This window comes from Schistocerca serialis, chromosome 2 (assembly GCF_023864345.2).
Source record: "Schistocerca serialis cubense isolate TAMUIC-IGC-003099 chromosome 2, iqSchSeri2.2, whole genome shotgun sequence".
In the NCBI taxonomy this organism is placed as follows: domain Eukaryota; kingdom Metazoa; phylum Arthropoda; class Insecta; order Orthoptera; family Acrididae; genus Schistocerca; species Schistocerca serialis.
The window spans coordinates 565,056,779-565,076,729 of NC_064639.1; the positions used below are offsets into that span (position 1 = coordinate 565,056,779).

At 41.5% G+C, this 19,951-nt stretch overlaps 1 protein-coding gene across 1 annotated transcript in view; it reads left to right on the forward strand.

Annotated features, from left to right (window-relative positions):
• The first annotated feature begins 425 nt into the window (after nt 1-425).
• The window catches only part of LOC126456222 (brachyurin-like), a 44,028-nt gene continuing 24,502 nt past the window's right edge, over nt 426-19,951 (forward strand). The window contains exons 1-2 of the mRNA XM_050091975.1: nt 426-502; nt 9,667-9,812. Of these exons, the coding sequence (XP_049947932.1) occupies nt 426-502; nt 9,667-9,812 (223 nt within the window). The remainder of the gene's footprint in view (nt 503-9,666; nt 9,813-19,951) is intronic.

The window sequence follows — 19,951 nt, forward strand, 5'->3', positions numbered from 1 at the left end:
GTTCTTCTTAGTGCTCACTCAGCATCTGATGCTGATCCCGATTCTTGTATACCCTACCAACAATACCAAACACGAAGAACACTAATTCACTTCATTCCACTTGTCATTTACATACATGCCGATAGTTTCTATGTGTATGAAGCTATATTGTCATCCCACCACCTCTTCATGATATTTCATTTTTTAAGTTGGGCAGTGTACATTTTGTGTGACTTGTGTAAGTCTGATCTGAATATATAGATACGACCAGAACAAAAATTTGTCATATTCCCAAATCCCTCCTTCAGTGTTTAACTAAACTGCCAATCAATGACCAGTCTCCACCTGTTTCAGCTGGACACCCAAAGGCTGAAAAGGCTGCTGGCCGCATTGTAAATGGCGCCCCAGCCTCACTCGGCCAGTTTCCACACCAGGCGTCCTTGATCATGGATAACTCCTACATGTGTGGCGGGTCGCTGATCTCCGCCTCTGTCGTCCTAACAGCGGGGCACTGCGCCTCCGGGTGAGTAAAACCAATGTACCAACGCCAAGATCCAGAAGGTGGTCTCATGCTTATTCGAAAAAAGACTACGTTCATTTGCTATTGTAAGACTTGAAGTCGAATTGCACTGACTAAATCTTCCTGTGTTATTACCTTACAATAATACTGCCTTGAAGCAACGTTTCGACTAGCTTCCTGCTTATCAACTTCAGGAGAGGAACTGGTATCCTGAATGAAGTCATCTTCAATATACTATGAATTGCACTCTTCCTGCCTTGAGGGACCGGCAGTTGGCCTCATCTGACACAGCGCAACACGATCTACCGTATTATCCTACTTATCATTTATCCGTCTTCTGCGTTCTATCTTCTCTCTCTCTCTTCTATCATCTATCTATCCACACACAAAATGAAGTGCTTAGGCGCTGTTCTATCAGGATCTATTGTAGGGGGGGGGGGGATATTGATATGGTTTTCTCTGATAGATAGACTGACTTATGAGGAAGGAATGGGTATATAATTTTTAAATACTTCATTCAACTACGACGAATTAAACACCACCGCTGCAATGAAAAGCATGTTGAATGTCATTGACATCTAGTGGTGAATGGAAGAACTCTTTTGAAGCAGAGTTCTGCAAAGTGCGAAGCATTCCAGTCAAACAGAGTGCATGCGTTCTGCTTTCTTTGATGTACCACCATGCGGAAAGATTGGCGCAGAATGCTTATTGTGGATGTGCATTCACGCATTAAGAGAAAGAAAAAGAGATGTAAGTCTCTGACGATCTCTCTCTCTCTCTCTCTCACACACACACACACACACACACACACAAACGATATGTTAGCTACATTTTGTGGACAGCAATACCTGGTATGTAATCCAAAGTGCACCAACTGAAATGTTCATAAACATTGATAGCGTCTTGTAGAAGGAAAAAGACATGGGCATTATCTTCTTGATTCCTTAAACATAAAGGACGGAATAGGATTCAGAAAACCCTTGCATATGATATTACTATAGATGTTCGGGGACGCATTTCGTAAAAAGGAGAGCAGTTCAGACTGCCAGTTTGTGCTTACCTCAGATTGGCATTCGCAATTCGCTCTTATAGTTCACTGCAGATTCTTTGAAGAACGAAGAGTGAGTTATTTGACTGGGAAGTATCACAATAAACATAGGCAATAACGAAAACATAGTCACTTAACTATCAAGCTGTGATGCAAAACTATAAATTGCGGGCGAATCAAATAATTATACAGAGTATTTTCCCTGAAAAAGTCTGGATAGCAAAAAAAAACCGAGAGTCCTAAAACTAAGGTTTTTAATTTTTTATGCTAAATGTAAAACTTTTCCAAAAAAGTACTTCAGCCACGAATGCAGCTTTGATTCGTTTATTTAGGTTGTTTCAGCGGAGCTGTAAATGAGCTTTCAGCCGTCACGTGCTACAAATGTACATTGGGCAAGCTTGCTTTTATTTTACTTCATTTGTCGCCTTAAACCATAATCCGCCCAGCCATATCCAATCACACACACATACTCTCTCTCTCTCTCTCTCTCTCTCTCTCTCTCTCTCTCTCTCTCTCTCTCTCTCTGTCAGGTAGATCCTATTAGCATTGGTTATCAACATTTTAATTAGACCATGATGTTCTCCCTTCATTACACTGAGAAATCACTCCAAGCGCCATTAACTACGGAACAGACAACATTCAGGCCTCCTGACAACATTCAGGCCTCCTGGCGTGCACTGCTTAAATGGTCTAAGTTGTTCTCTGATTTTTATTCATAGTCATGCGCGGTGGCGGCATTACCGCTAACCCCGACAACTCGTCCGTCGTAAATAACCGTATGAAGCCGGGATGTGTTGCTAATTCACATATAAAAACAAATCGTTTTGACACCGGATAAGAACGTGCGAGAAACTGTAGCACATTCCTTGAACTCTCCACTGAAATCAACACATTACTATTCTGAACAAACTTCTGGTAAATGTTTTACTCCACTGCTGAAGTCGAGGAATGTTGTGCGCTACACACATCCCTGAACGAGAAAGTACCTCATACGGAGACAGTCGACAGCAATTTGGCAGGAGTAAGGGTCTGGTCTTTATCCTTAAATCATTACATGTGAATTCTGGAACTAAATCGTTCCTTGACAATGCCATCACACATTTACTGTCTCATCAAAGCTTGTGTTCAGACTCTGACGACATCGCCATAGACGAGATGTGTAGTCTACCTACTTGGTATTTGTTCCTATGTATCTCGCTTTTTGGGAGGGGGTGGAACTTGGATTCAGAAGGATGTAGGTTGCAGTAGGTACTGGGAGATGAAGAAGCTTTCACAGGATAGAGTAGCATGGAGAGCTGCATCAAACCAGTCTCAGGACTTAAGGTCGCAACAACAACAATGCTCTTGTCAAGCGAGACAACAGTTTTCATCCAGGTTTCCCACAGTCATTCGGCAAGAACTGCCTCGACAGAACGGCGCTGGCAGCAGGCTTTTTCGACTACCAGCCCCTAGCTCTACGTCCAGTCCCCTACTACCTCATACTCAAAAACCTGTCGGAAGTTTCATTATTTGCTATCATTTCCAGTGTCGCTATTCTAGTTGCCACTATTTAGATATGGATACGTAGCATTTGAGTGGCGTTGGAGGACGACTGGGGGTTGTGCATTCGTGAGTTCAGGTTAACAAATATACATAAAATTTCTAGCAATAGGTCAATAACAGTTAAACAGAACTTAGTTTTTACCCCAATTTAGTTCTACAAGCAGAGCTCAAGCAAGAAATTAACAATTAAATGATTTCGACACAATCAAACATAACTAAAATCTGGGAGACACAATAATAATTACAATACATGGCACTATATATTTATATTTTCTGTACTTAACCACAGGACACTAAGTCAACTTACAGACTTAATTAAGGTTACCCACCTAGCACGCAGTTCAGCCTTAGTTCACCAATTCCTGTTACCATCATCGAATAATAGCATCGCTCCTATTCAAATGTCCAACAGTGCGTCGATTACTCCAACCGTCTTCTTTGAGCCCATCTACGCGTCCTTTCTCAAATGCAGACATGTGTATATGATGTTCTCGTGTCTGTGTGCGAGGAGTATTTACGGTCCAATTGAGTACACGGAATGAAATTCACAAAGACCTTTATGTCCTGGTAACGAAATGTCTCATGTTTACTACCCTTGCCGTTTGTAAGATGAAATTGCACTTCAGCGATGCCTGAGCTCCCAGTTCGTGCACATCAACAGCGCAGAAATATATGTATATAGCTTCGTTTCTACGTTTACTTCGTATATTATTATTTAAATTGCGTGTGAGTTTCATATAGGAGGTGTAATTTCTAGTTTTAGTTACTGTAATCGTAAATTCAGGCAGATTGTAGCGCAGTCGTTAGGCATTTGTACAGGTTAGTTCATACATTCTTTGGGTGTTTCCCTTGCGTTATTTAGGCACGGACTCGTGTTTCAGTAACTGTTGTACAACATCGATTAGAATGGACGTCCCTGTCCATTCTGTGTTCGGATGAGGTCTCAGTTGGCATCCCTTCACTCACAGCTGCAGGCGGCGCTGACTTCGGTCGCGCAGCTTGAGGCTGTTGCCAATGGGCATCACTGTGGGGAGCCAGACTTGGGTATCATGGGAATGTCAAACTTGTCCCTTCTGTCCCCAGATTGGTCTGCTGCTGTGGTTGCCCCGGTTGCTGCCCACAGTGGGGCTGAGCCCTCGCCTGTGGTTGATTGGGAGGTTGTTCCAAGGTGTGGCAGGCAGCGAAAGACGTCCCCGGAGGCTGATCAGAAAGCCTCCCCGGTGCGTCTGACAAACAGGATTCAGGTACTGTCTCTGGCTGAGCCAGATGCACCTGCCTGCCCTGTTTCACAGGATGATTCTCAGCCTTCAAGGTCTGGGCAATCACAGAGGGTGGGCTTATTGGTAGTTAGGAGCGCCAACGTTAGGCGTGTAATGGGGCCCCTTAGGGATATGGCGGCTAAAGAGCGGAATAATCCAGTGTGCACTCCATGTGCATTCCATGTGGAGTCATTCCTGATGTGGAAAGGGTCCTTCCGGATGCCATGAAGAGCACAGGGTGCAGCCAGCTGCAGGTGGTGGCACATGTCGGCACTAATGATGTGTGTCGCTTTGGATCTGAGGAAATTCTCTCTTGATTCCAGCGGCTATCTGATTTGGTGAAGCTTACGAGATGAAGGCAGAGCTCACTATCTGCAGCATCGTTGACAGAACCGACTGCGGACCTTTGGTGCAGAGCCAGGTGGTGGGTCTGGATCAGAGGCTCAGACGGTTTTGCGACCGTGTTGGCTGCAGATTCCTAGACTTCCGCCATAGGGTGGTGGGGTTTCGGGTTCCGCTGAATAGGTCAGGAGTTCACTACACTCAGCTGGCGGCTACATGGGTAGCGGAGGCTGTGTGGCGTGGACTGGGCGGTTTTTTAGGTTAGAAGGCCTCGGGAAAGTACAGGGTGAGCTGCAATCTCAAAGTGTGCATGGCAATTACAGGACGTGCTTTGATCAAGGAACAGTCGGAATTGTAGTTGTAAATTGTTGTAGTTGTGCTGGGAAAGTCCCTGAGCTTCAAGCGCTAATAGAAAGCACAGAAGCTGAAATCGTTATAGGTACAGAAAGCTGGCTAAAGCCTGAAATAAGTTCTGCCGAAATTTTTATGAAGTCTCAGAAGGTGTTCAGGAAAAATAGATTAGGCAGAATTGGTGGTGGAGTGTTTGTGTCTGTCAGTAGTGGTTTATCTTGTAGTGAAGTCTAAGTAGATACTCCATGTGAATTGGTATGGGTGGAGGTTATACTTAACAGCCGAACTAAGTTAATAATTGGCTCCTTCTACCGACCCCCAGACTCCGATGATATAGTTGGTGAACAGTTCAGAGAAGATTTGAGTCTCGTAACAAATAAATACCCCACTCATACGGTTATAGTTGGTGGGGACTTCAACCTTCCCTCGATATGTTGGCAAAAATACTCGTTCAAAACCGGTGGTAGGCAGAAAACACCATCCTAGATTGTCCTAAATGCTTTCTCCGAAAATTATTTCGAGCAGTTAGTCCACGAACCCACGCGAATTGTAAATGGTTGTGAAAACACACTTGACCTCTTAGCCACAAACAATCCAGAGCTAATATATGCCAGCCGAAGTGGCCGTGTGGTTAAAGGTGTTGCAGTCTGGAACCGCAAGACCGCTACAGTCGCAGGTTCGAATCCTGCCTCGGGCATGGATGTTTATGATGTCCTTAGGTTAGTTAGGTTTAACTAGTTCTAAGTTCTAGGGACTAATGACCTTAGCAGTTGAGTCCCATAGTGCTCAGAGCCAATCCAGAGCTAATAGAAAGCATCATTGACTGATACAGGGATTAGTGATCACAAGGTCGTTGTAGCTAGGCTCAATACCGTTTCTTCCAAATCCACCAGAAACTAACGCAAAATAATTTTATTTAAAAAAGTGGATAAAGTGTCACTAGAAGCCTTCCTAAGAGACAATCTCCATTCCTTCCGAACCGACTATGCAAATGTAGACGAGATGTGGCTCAAATTCAAAGATATAGTAGCAACCGCAATTGAGAGATTCATACCTCATAAATTGGTAAGAGATAGAACTGATCCCCCATGGAACACAAAACAGACCCGAACACTGTTGCAGAGGCAACGGAAAAAGCATGCGAAGTTCAGAAGAACACGAAATCCCGAAGATTGGCTAAAATTTACAGACGCGCGAAATTTGGCACGGACTTCAATGCGAGATGCCTTTAATAGGTTCCACAACGAAACATTGTCTCGAAATTTGGTAGAAAATCAGAAAAAATTCTGGTCGCATGTGAAGTACACAAGCGGCAAGATGCAGTCAATACCTTCGCTGCGCAGTGCCGATGGTACTGTTACCGACGGCTGTGCCGCTAAAGCAGAGTTATTGAACGCAGTTTACCGAAATTCCTTCACCAGGGAAGACGAATGGAATATTCCAGAATTTGAAACATGAACAGCTGCTGGCATGAGTTTCTTAGAAGTAGATACCTTAGAGGTTGCGAAGCAACTCAAATCAAACGGGCAAATCTTCAGGTCCAGATTGTGTACCGATTAGGTTCCTTTCAGATTACGCTGATACAATAGCTCCCTACTTAGCAATCATATACAACCGCTCGCTCACCAATAGATCTGTACCTACAGACTGGAAAATTGCGCAGGTCGCACCAGTGTTTAAGAAGGGTAGTAGGAGTAATCCATCGAACTACAGACCTATATCATTGACGTCGGTTTGCAGTAGGGTTTTGCAGCATATACTGTATTCAAACATTATGAATCACCTAGAAGGGAACGACCTATTGATACGTAATCAGCATGGTTTCAGAAAACAACGTTCTTGTGCAATGCAGCTAGCTCTTTATTCGCACGAAGTAATGGCCGCTATCGACAGGGGATCTCAAGTTGATTCCGTATTTCTAGATTTCCGGAAAGCTTTTGACACCATTCCTCACAAGCGACTTCTAATCAAGCTGCGGGCCTATGGGGTATCGTCTCAGTTGTGCGACTGGATTCGTGATTTCCTGTCAGGAAGGTCGCAGTTCGTAGTAATAGACGGCAGATCATCGAGTAAAACTGAAGTGATATCAGGTGTTCCCCAGGGAAGCGTCCTGGGACCTCTGCTGTTCCTGATCTATGTAAATGACCTGGGTGACAATCTGAGCAGTTCTCTTAGGTTGTTCGCAGATGATGCTGTAATTTACCGTCTAGTAAAGTCATCCGAAGACCAATATCAGTTGCAAAGCGATTTAGAAAAGATTGATGTATGGTGTGGCAGGTGGCAGTTGACGCTAAATAACGAAAAGTGTGAGGTTATCCACATGAGTTCCAAAAGAAATCCGTTGGAATTCGATTACTCGATAAATAGTACAATTCTCAAGGCTGTCAACTCAACTAAGTACCTGGGTGTTAAAATTACGAACAACTTCAGTTGGAAAGACCACATAGATAATATTGTGGGGAAGGTGAGCCAAAGGTTGCGTTTCATTGGCAGCACACTTAGAAGATGCAACAAGTCTACTAACGAGACAGCTTACACTACACTCGTTCGTCCTCTGTTAGGATATTGCTGCGCAGTGTGGGATCCTTACCAGGTGGGATTGACAGAGAACATCGAAAGGGTGCAAAAAAAGGGCAGCTCGTTTTGTATTATCACGTAATAGGGGGGAGAGTGTGGCAGATATGATACACGAGTTGGGATGGAAGTCATTAAAGCAAAGACGTTTTTCGTCGCGGCGAGATATATTTACGAAATTTCAGACACCAACTTTCTCTTCCGAATGCAAAAATATTTTGTTGAGCCCAACCTACATAGGTAGGAATGATCATCGAAATAAAATAAGTGAAATCAGAGCTCGAACAGAAAGGTTTAGGTGTTCATTTTTCCTGCACGCTGTCTGGGAGTGGAATGGTAGAGATAGTATGATTGTGGTTCGATGAACTCTCTGCCAAGCACTTAAATGTGAATTGAAGAGTAATCATATAGATGTAGATGTAGATCATCCAAAGTTCACAAGTTTACAGATCCACTGATCCATGTGTTTTCCTGTCGGTGGCGAAAAGCCATGTCCGTCAGTTCTTACAGTGATATCAACTACCTTGGACCTGTCCTCCATTATTTCCGTTTACTTGTATGTTGAGTGCTATTTACATCACGCGTTTTGTTTTTTCCTCCACGTTTGTCTATACGCAGTGTTCAGACTCTGTTCACCCAATAGATCAACTCACATGTCAAATTTTCATTCCTTCTCTTGGGGATTCAGGTCATGGGCTTTCTAGTCGGCTAATGTAGTTTGCAACAATTTGTGCTGTGCGTGGTGGTTTTGCAGATCTGTCACCCCTGTGCAGATGCAAAAGTGGAGAGGTACAATATTGTTATGCATGTGACGCTTTTCCATTTCTTTCCTTTGTAGTTTTAATTGGTGGCCATCACGGAGATGGCATTTTTGCAGTGCTAGTAGGAGCAGTTGCGCCTCCAGGAACAGCAGCAAAAGCTGCAGCACGAGCAGATGCAGAAACTGCTCAAACAGAATGCGCAGTAACTCTGCTCTTACACTCTGCTCTGAAGGCGTACCAAGTGCCTAGGGAGAAGCCTCCCCTCCACCTTTGCCCGCCCCCTCCACAGAGCCCTCAACAGCTCTTGCTTCGCATAAATGGGTTTACGTGTCAGCAGGGCGACGGTGTCGGTCATGGTATATTTCTACCCGTGGACTAAATTGATACAGTGTGCATCCTTTCACCCACAGAATAGGGCAGTGTGGTGTTGATCCCGCAACTCCCACTTCGGACTACATGGAATTGGAACCAGCGCCTTCCTTTTGCCGCTCGCCCGTGGATTTGTTCTCATCCCTACTGGTGCAGACGGACCGTCCGGCACTCCAGCCTGCACCTTCTCCCGCCACTCCGTGGCTTTTTCAGGGGTGACAGAATTAGCATTCCCGCCTGTGGACTTCGATGTGGACGCAGATATGGCGTAGGTTTCACTGCAGAATAGTGCACCACACTGCCACTGAAGGCGCGCTCAAAGCATTTTATAGGCAGAGTCACTGACCCAGGAGTTTACCTGTCGTCAGCGATAGACCGGCGCTGCGTTTTTAAGCTGATTTACACTTCCTTGACTGGGGCGTTCACCTCGCTCTGTGCTTTGTTTCTGGTGCTTGGTTGTTCAGTACCTCATGCTGGTCACGTTTTGTGTTTTTCTCTATGCTTATCTCTACGCATTGTTCAGACTCTTTGCATCCCCAGTAGATCCACTCGCATGTCGAATTTCCTTTCCCTCTTCCGAGGTTCAGTTACATTTGTTTCAGTTTACAGTTGTGCCGACAGTTACGGTTCGCGTCGTTTTTACGCCCTGTGCAGACACAAAATACACGATCCACAGACAAGATGAGCACACGACTCCCTCCCTGAGGTAACAAACAACTTCGGCGACAGGAAGAGTATTGGGCCACAAAAGTAAAACAGACGCAAAATTGTGAAAGTTTGAGTACAGCAGAGCCTATAATAGTATAGATTAACACTGTCTAAAAGAAGAAGAAGGAAGATAATTCTCCTGAATACTATTAAGTCAGTATATTATTACTCCATCACGCTAACCTGTGCTGTAACCTTCTTTTGCTGCGACAGGTTTAGCACGTGGGAGGTGAGACTTGGACTCACCAGTCTCGGCATTATTGAGCCTACCCGCGTGACCATCGTCACCACGTCGGCGTCGGTGCACTCCGAATACGACATTGCCGTCGTCTTCCTGGGTACCAACGTCCCGCTAAACAGTAAGTCCAACGCATATGTGGATACATTATCATATAGACAAATAGTTTCGAACACTATCTAAAAATTTACCACTGTATACACTGTATAAATAGAATAGTCGTGGCGGACTGGAATTCGACATTAGGAAAAGGAAGACAAGGAAAAATTGTAGGTGAATATGGACTGGGAGTAAGGAATGAAATAGGAAGCCACCTGGTAGAATTTTGCGCAGAGCATAACTCAATCATAGCTAACACTTGGTTTAATAATCATGCAAGAAGGCTGTATACGTGGAAGAGACCTGTAAACAACAGAAGGCTTCAGACAGAGTATATAATGGTAAGACAGAGATTTAGGAACCAGGTTTTAAATTGTAAGACATTCCCAGGGACAGATGTGCATTCTGACCACAATTTATTGGTCATCAACTGTTGATTAAAAATGAAGGAACTGCAAAAAGATAGTAATTCAAGGAGATCGGACCTAAATAAACTGAAAGAAGCAGAGGTTGTAAGGAGGTTCAGAGGAAGCATGAGGGAATGATCGACAAGAACAGGGGAAAGGAATTCAGTAAAAGAAGAATGGGTAGCTCTGAGAGATTAAATAGTGATGGCAGCAGCGGATCAAGTAGGTAAAAAGACGAGAGCTAGTAGAGAACCTTCGGTAACAGAAGAGATATTGAATTTATTTGACGAAAGGAGAAAATATAAAAATTCAGTAAATGAACAGGCGAAAAGAAATACAAAACCCTCAAAAATGAGATCGACATGAAGTGCAAAATGGATATGCAGCAATGCTTAGAGGATATATTTAAGAATGTAGGAGCATATATCATAGGGATAAAGTAGATACCGCATACAAGAAAACTAAAGAGACCTTTGGAGAAAAGAGAACCACCTACATGAATATCTAGAGATCAGATGGAAAACAAGTCATAAGTAAAGAAGGGAAAGCTGAAAGCTGGAAGGAGTATGTAGAAGGTCTACACGAGGGAGACGTAAGGGGAGCCGGAACGCTGAAAATGACAAAACTGACGTTTTTTGGTTTTTTCATTATAAAATGATTTGGAGTTTTCTGAATAAAACAAATCAAGTTTCACCCTTATAAGTGAATTCTAAGTGTGTTTTTTATAGCTGCAAAGTTGACGCGCCGCGTAAACGGTTGTAGCGACTTGGTGTGCCACCTCTGACGGCGCCGCTCGCTGGCTGCAAGCAGGGTAACTTTGCGGAATTAGACAGTGTTTTGTTTTCCAACGTTGTATGGATTTGTCTCTGTGACAAGTGACTGTTCATATCACTAAACATAAACGCTATACTGTGTGCATTGACTTGTGGAGTTTGCTTCTTGTTGTTTAGCTGTTCAATTTTGCGTATTTGATGAATTTTGCTCGTACTTGTTTTACGTATTTGGATTGTGGATATCAATATGCCACGTTTCAGCAATCGAGTGTTGTTGTTTCGAAGGGAGATGCTGCTCAGATTGCTTCACCGACTACTCCAAATGAATGTGATATAACTTCTTCCAGCAAGAAACTTTGTGACAGCAAAGAAAAATTTGAGAACTATGAAAGTGACAGTAATGATGTGAATGAAATAATTTACAATTTCTTGCTCTCTAATTTTTGAAACATAACTTATTATGCCAAGTTTTCAAAGAAAGAGGACTGGAATTGAAAATAACTTCACACATTGGTTTTGCATGTAAAATGTTATTGAAGTGTAACGAATGTGCTGCAGAAGTTTCGTTTTCTAATTCTAACAGTATTCCTCGGAGTGGTAATAGTGGAAAGAAGGTGTATGATATAAATGTTAAGCTAGTGCATGGCTTGCGTTGCATTGCAAGGGCAGTGCTGCAGGTACAATGTTATGTGGAATTATGAACTTGCCAAAATCCCCAACCAAGTGTTGAATTTCTAATGAATTGATAGAATCTTCTGCTGAAGATATTGCTCAAGCAGCAATGAAGAAAGCAGTTGAAGAAGTTGTGACAGACAATGGGAATTGCAGAGATTTAACTGTTGCTTTAGATGGATCATGGCAATGTAGATGTCATAAATTTCTAAGTAGAGTTGTGACAGCTACCAGTGGAGACAGCTGCAAAGTAATTGATGTTGCTGTTCTCTTAAAACATTGTAGATGTAAGGGCAATACCAAGGCAGAAGAGAGTGAAAGTCGTGAAGCAAATTTTCATGGCACAAGTGGTGCAATGGAAGTGGAGGGAGTGAAAGCAATTTTTTCCAGATCACAGGAGAGGTACAATGTATGATACACTAACTATCTAGGAGATGGTGATTCTAAGGTATATAAAGCTGTAGAGGAACTCAAACCTTATGGCAATGAAATTCACGTTAAAAAACAGGAGTGCACTCGACATGTGCAGAAGTGCATGGGGGTTCACTTGTGCAAACTAAAGCAGACATTAGGATCCCAGAAGCTTAGTGATGGTAAGACCCTTGGAGGAAGAGGAAGATTGACAGATGAAGCAATTGATAGATTGCAGAGGTATTATGAGTGTCCTATTAGGAAAATACAAGAAACATTGAGCATATGAGGAGAGCAGTATGGGCCTTATTTTTTCGTACTGCATCAACAAATGAGCACCCATAACATGCACTGTGCCCCACAGGTGATGACTCATGGTGTAAGTACCAATCAGGAAAGGAATATGCCCCTAAAAACAGTTTCACAAATGCTGTAATTAAGCCCATATTCAGAGATTTATCACAGCCGAGTTTATTGGAAAAGTGTTTGCAAGGGAAAACACAAAATCCAAATGAAAGTGTAAGTAATTTAATTTCTATTTGGACTCCCAAAAAGTGTTTCTACAGATAAAAACATTGCCCTTTGGAGTGTATGATGCAGTGACAACATACAATGAATGAAACATTGTCAAATGTGATGTGTTGAAACGTTTAGATTTACAACCATGACACAACACCATTTACACAATGCGCCTAATTGATGAAGAAAGACTAAGAGGTGGAGGAAGAAGAGACAAAAGCCCACAACATGAAGCAAAAGGGAAGAAAGTCCCAATGAAAGGAAATTAACACTGGCAAAAGACGAGGATACTGATAATCCATCATATGGGGCAGGAATGTATTAAAAAACTTTGGAAGCCATTCCCTGTAACTTTAAAATTTTCATCTTTGAGGAACATTTTCTCAAAAACTGCAAACACTATATCAATAAAATATACAACAATAATGTTTGCTTCCTTTCCTTCATTTTTATATCAATTTGTAAAAAAATATTGTGTAATTAAAGAGTTATAGAAGAAAAAGTGCAAAATTTTAGAGAAAAAATAAGCATCTGCTTAAAAAATTGTAAAACAAAAACCAATAAATATTTCTTAACATGGCATTATAAGTTTGTAGAGAAATAGTCACTGAACATGTAGTCCAAATTTCAGAGCAATATGTTTAATGGTTTTCGAAAAAATGTTCCTCTATTTGCTAAAATTAACATGGAGGAGATGCATCTTTCCGGCTCCCTGTAAGTGATGGCAATATTACAGAAATAGAAGAGGACGCAGATAACGATGAGATGGGAGATATGATACGGTGTGAAGAATTTGATGGAGCACTGAAAGGCCTGAGTCGAAACAAAGCCATGGGAGCAGACAACATCCCGTTAGAACTACTGATAGCCTCGGGAGAGCAAGCCATAGCAAAACTCTTCCATATGGCGAGCATGATGTATGAGACAGGCAAAATACCATCATACATCAAGAAAAATATGATAATTCCAATTCCAAAGGAAGGAGGATCTGACGGGTGTGAAATTACCGAACTATTAGTTTAATAAGTCACAGTTGCAAAATACTAACACGAATTCTTTAGAGAACAATGGTAAAATTGGTAGAAGGTAAAGTCAGTTTGGATTCCGTAGAAATGCTTGAACACCTGAGGCAATACTGACCCTACGACTTATCTTAGAAGATAGATTAAGGAAAGGCAAACCTACGTTTCAAGCAGTTGTAGACTTATGGAAGGTTTTTAACAATGTTGCCTGGAATACTCTCTTTCAAATTCTGAAGGTGGCTGGGGTAAAATACAGGGAACGAAAGGCTATTTACTATTTGTTCATGAACCATATGCCAGTTATAAGAGTCGAGGGGCACGAAAGGGAAGCAGTGGCTGAGAAGGGAGTGAGGCAGGGTTGTAGCTTATCCCCAATGTTACTCAATCTGTATACTTGTAACCTCCCCCGTCACTTATCGACCTTAATGACAGTGAAAAATTAAACCATGTGTATCTAATGGAAATTTGGGAAAAGCAATCGTCACCAATGTTAATCTGTCGATAAAGAGGGAGGAAGGGTTAAATCTAAATGAAAGGAAAAATGCGAATGAAATTGGTGGAAATTAATTTTGAAAAAGGGTAAAGTTAATAAAGAAAGTAAATGTGCGGTCGTTACGTTAACAATTAACTGGCGTTAATGAGATATTTGAGATTTGGGGAAAATTGCGGTCGCCAGTCCTATGGACAAGTACTATAATAACTGAAAAAGAAAGGTTAAGCCACACATAATTAGCACTAAAAGCGTGACAAGTAAAGGTTGACACATGTCGTGTGAAAACTTAATGTTTGTCAGAAGTAATAAATTTCGCTACACTCTCACTTAATTTAGCAAAAGAATTAATAAAACCGGAAAATTGAAAGTTAATTTAGTGTCTGAAATTAATAGAGAACTTTCTTTCTGAAATACTACGAAATTAAATTAAATAAGGTTAGTCTTGGGCTACCTCAACAATCATCTCAAAAGCAACTTGAATCTACACAATTTAGAAATAAGAGATTTAACTTTGAGCTTGAATTAAATGATTTTGAACAATTAACAATAATAAAATTTAGTATGCACCAAGCTGAGCAGCAGTCACAGGTAAGCTAAAACGTGGTAACAAAATTCGCACTCTTAATTTGTGCTTGTGTAATCTAAATATGGTTCTGTTTGGTTATTGTAGCCAGCTATGAATACCTTAACTGATCTTTGAAATTAAAGCAGTGAAATGGAATGATATTACTTTAATGCTGGCGTTTGAATTTCAACGACACTCGGGTTCATTTCGGAAAAGAAAGGGTCCCTGCTTGGTAATGCAGTTGGGACAGTGAGCAACAAAGGTTCATGCTATGTTGCTGTATTTTAGTGATGCAATGGAACAGTTTGAAAAGCTGAGGTCTGCCATACAGTTCTAAAACTTTACGTGCTTTCAGTCTTCTTAGTTGGTTGATTGAATGTTTGAAGTCGTCAATCGAGGAGGTGGCGACGATCACTTATTGTCGGCCGTCGCTGTTGCAGAAGCTGGATGTTGGCGCGCCTTCTTATCGACACGGTAACCAGGCGAAACGGGCTCTTGATGTGTGCCAGCTAATGTGTTCCTTCCGCGACACCGTGCCAGAAACTATCATAGCAAGTCGAGCGCAATTACGTGCTGCCAAACCCCGAAAGCGCGGGAACTCGCGCGAGCGTCACTCAACACACCTGCTCCAACCGCCCTACTCCAACCAGACTCTGCTCTGCACGCGCTCCACGCGCCAGAGATAACACTCTCCAAAATCCTAAACACTTTGGTTCTCCACCCGACCTATCGATGTAATCATTCGATAGCATAGTTTTCCCTAGGCAAGATCCAGCGTAAAAATACAAATAATATTTACAAACCTAACCAATTATACATCGACATCAATGCATAAGTATATATATACAAATTTTAAAACAATTACAATATGTAAAAACACAGAAATGTCTTATCTTCAGATAACAAAATAAGGAAAAAATTTACAGTACAATAGATGGAAATAGGAGGATATGCATTCCCGGCATTACATACTGAGCAAGCAGTAAAGGAAACAAAGTGGGAATTAAAATCCAGGCAGAAGAAATAAAATCTTTGAGATTTGCTGACGACACTGTAATTCTGTCAGAGACAGCAAAGGACATGGAAGAGCAGTTGAACGGAATGGACAGTGTCTTGAAGGTAGGATACTAGATGAAGATCAACGAAAGCAAGATGAGGATAATGGAATGTAGTCGAATTAAATCAGGTGATGCTGGGGGAATTAGATTAAGAAATGAGACACTCTTAAAATAGTAGATGAGTTTTGCTATTTGGACAGAAAAATAATTGGTGATGGTCGAAGTAGAGAGGATACAAAACGTAGACTGGCGATGGCAAGTTAAGCGTTTCTGAAGAAGAGAAATTTGTAAACATCGAGTACAGATTTAAGTGTGGGGAGGTTTTTTGTGCTAGTATTTGTATGGAGTGCATCCACGTATGGAAGTGAAAGATGGACGATAAAAATAGTGACTGCGACTCAAATTCACGAATCATGTCTGTGCCACTACCTCACCTATTTCGCAATAATACAAAACGAGCTGCCCTTCTTTGAGGTTTTTCGATGTCATCCGTCAGTGCCACCCGATGCGGATCCCACACCGTACAGCATACTCCAGAATAAGGTGGACGAGCATAGTGTAAACAGTCTCTTTAGTAGACCTGTTGCACCTTCTAAGTGTTCTGCCATTGAATCGCAGTCTTTGGTTTGCTCTACCCACAACATTATCTCTGTGATCGTTCCAATTTAGTTTACTTGTAATTGTAATCCCTAAGAATTTAACTGAATTTACAGCCTTCAGATTTACAATGGCGAAATTTAGCTGATTTCTTTTAGCACTCTTCGCACCATAAAAATATCTAAATCGTTTTGCTCATCTGATGACTTTACAAGACGGTAAATGACAGCATCATCTGCAAACAATCTAAGACAGCTACTGTGATTGTTTCCTATGTCGTTAACATAGATCAGGAACAACAGAGGGCCTATAACACTTCCTCGATGAAAGCCGGATATTACTTCTCTTTTACTTGATGACTTTCCGTCTATTACTACGAACTGTGACCTTTCTGACAGGAAACCACGGATCCAGCCGCACAAGAGGCATTATTCCATAGGCACGCAGTTTGGTTAGAAGACGCTTGTGAGGAACGGTGTCAGAAGCCTTATGGAAATCTAAAAATATAGAATCAGTTTGACATCTCCTGTCGATAGTACTCATTACTTCATGAGTATGAAGAGCTAGTTGTGTTTCACAAGAATAATGTTTTCTGAATCCGTGCTTTGTGTCAATAAATCGTTTTCTTCGAGATACTTCATAATGTTCGAACACAGTATATGTTCTAAAACCCTACTGCGAATCGACGTTAGTGATATGGTCCTGTAATTCAGTGGATTATTCCTTCTTCCTTTTTTCTTGTTGGTGTGACTTGACAATTTTCTAGTCTTTAGATACGGATTTTTCTGTGAGCCAGCGGTTGTATATAATTTCTAAATATGGAGATATTGCATCAGCATACTCTGAAAGGAACCTGACTGGCATACAATTTGGAACGGAGGCCTTGCCTTTATTAAGTGATTTAAGCTGTTTTTCTACACCGAGGATATCTACTTCTATGTTTCTCATCTTGGCAGCTGTTCTTGATTATAATCTTTGGACTGAGGACCACAAAAGCAACAATAAATACAACGTCCGAAAAACATTAACGCATTCCAGTCAAAAAATCTCCGGTTACTGATCTGAAGAAGCTATTGGGGGTTGTTTTAGTTCACTCATGGAATCAAGGAATGTTGATTAGTGCACACATCTTTCAGCGAGGACGATTCTCATATGGAGGCAATGGACGGGCAAGTTCCTCCTATGGAGGCAATGGCCTGGGATTCGGGAGGATCGAGGATCTAACCTCAATCCTTTAATCAAATCATTAAACGCTAACTTGGGAATGTTATGAATCATTGACAATGCCATTGCAGGTTTTCTGAGATATCGGAGCTTGTGTTCCGACTAACGCCATCATACGAGGAGAGATTGAGGGGGGGGGGGGGGGTTCGGTGGTTGCGGTGTGTGGATGGGGGGGGGGGGGGTGAGGGTGAATAGTGAGTCTTTGCAAATTAACACATCAGGACGTAACTTCACAACCTGGACTGTATGACATTGCCAAAATAACGTCTTATGCGCTAATTGTATGTCATTGGAAAAGAGGATACATGGGGTGTTAAAAATATTTTGAGAGGTGGTATATGAATGAAATCAAGACAAAAAGTCCACCAAATACAGCCTCCAAAATGCGCACCTTAAGAGCTATGACCATTTGCTTTTCTTCGCTAGTGCGAAACACATCTCTTGTATTGCAAGCTCTTTGTTACTACGAATAATGTATAGAACGCAGTGAACAAATGAGGAGACACTCCTATGTTACTGTCCTGGATACAGTGTGCAGTAAACATTTGTTAGTGTTGTTACTGTAAACAGTATTCAGGGTTCTGGGTAAATGCAGAGCATAGATTAGTTCTGCTTGAACCAAGCTGTGTTGTGATTAGACTGTCAAATACTTTTATTACATTGCAGTTTTACCTTTAATTTCCTTTTCCATCATTCTGTATATTATCATATGGGACGACATACGTGTCGGTGATAAAACGTGAGGATGTGTTAGATGACGACCAGTTTGGCTTTAGGAAAGATAAATGCATGAGAGAAGCAGTTCCGACGTTGCAGTTGATCATGGAAGCAAGACTAAAGAAAAATCAAGAAACGTACATAGGATTTTTCAACCTGTAAAAAGCTTTCAACAATATGAAATGGTGCAAGATGTTCGAAATTAAGAAAAAAATAGTGATAAGCTATAGAGAAAAACGAGTAATGTACAACTTGTACAACAGCCAAGAGAGAATAATAAGAATCGAGGACCAAGAACGAGGTGCTCGGATTAAAAAGTGTGTATCCTAGGGATCTAGTCTTTCGCCCTACTGTTCAATCTATACATCGAAGAAGCAGTGATGGAAAGAAAAGAAAGTTTCAAGAGTGGAACTGAAATTCAAGGTGAAAGGATATGATGATACCATTTGCTGATGACATTGTAATCCTGTGTGAAAGTGAAGAAGAATTACATGATCTACTGAATGGAATGACAGTCTAATGAGTACAGAATATGGATTGCGAGTAAATCGAAGAAAGTAGCAAAAATAAGAACTGCAAGAAACTAAGCATGAGAATTGATGGTCACGAAGTAGATGAGGTAAAGGAATTCTGCTATCTAGGCAGCAAAACAGCCCATGACGGACGGAGCAAGGAGAATATCAAAGCAGATTTACAATGGCGAAAATAGCATTCCAGGCCAACAGAAGTTTGCTAGTATCTACCATTAGCCTTACTTTTAGGAAGAAATTTGTGAGAATGTACGTTTGGAGCACAGCGTAGTGTGGTAGTGAAACATGGGCTGTAGGAAAACTGGAACAGAAGAAAATCGAAGCATTAGCCATGTGGTGCTACAGACGAATGTTGGTAATTAGGTGCACCGATGAAATGAGGGATGAAGAGATTCTGCGCAGAATCGGAGAGGAAAGGAATATGTGGAAAACACTGGCAAGGAGAAGGGGTAGGATGATAGAACATCTGTTAAGACATCTGGGAATGACTTCCATGGTACTAGAGCAAGCTGTAGAGGGTAAAAACTGTAGAGGAAGACAGAGATTGGAAACATCCAGCAAGTAATTAAGAACGTAGGTTGCATGTGCTACGCTAAGATGAAGAGTTTGGGACAGGAGAGGATTTCATTGCGGGCAGCATCAAACCTGTTAAAAGACTGATGACTAAGAAAAAAGAAAAAAAGTTTCATTTTCTCACTTGCCATCACAATGTAAGCTTGCACCCTCAACAGCACATACAAAAATTATTTTCCCAGTGAGCTAATATTTTAAATGGTGCGAAAATAGAGCTGTGACCAAGTGCTGAAAACAGAAAGTAACTGCTAAACTGAACTTTTACGAATAAAACAAAAAATTAAACTTCAAACCAAAAATGGATTTCTCTGTTGAAATGTGCATTCACACAATACACATTATGCGCTGAATGAGTGTCGGTAAAGGAAAATTATTTACTTGTGCCAGGCAACGTATGATAAATGTAACTAGTTCTGTGCATTTTAGAAAGCACAAGGACACTTTCTAAGAAGAGTATGATGATAAATTCATACCACGAAACTGAGAGGACCGAAATTGTTTTTAGTGTTAATAGAATTCCGTGTCAACGGTGCACGCAGAAAAGTCCAATAATGCTGTAGTTTCGATCTCGTCAAATTTTGTTAGAGAATTCGATCTCCT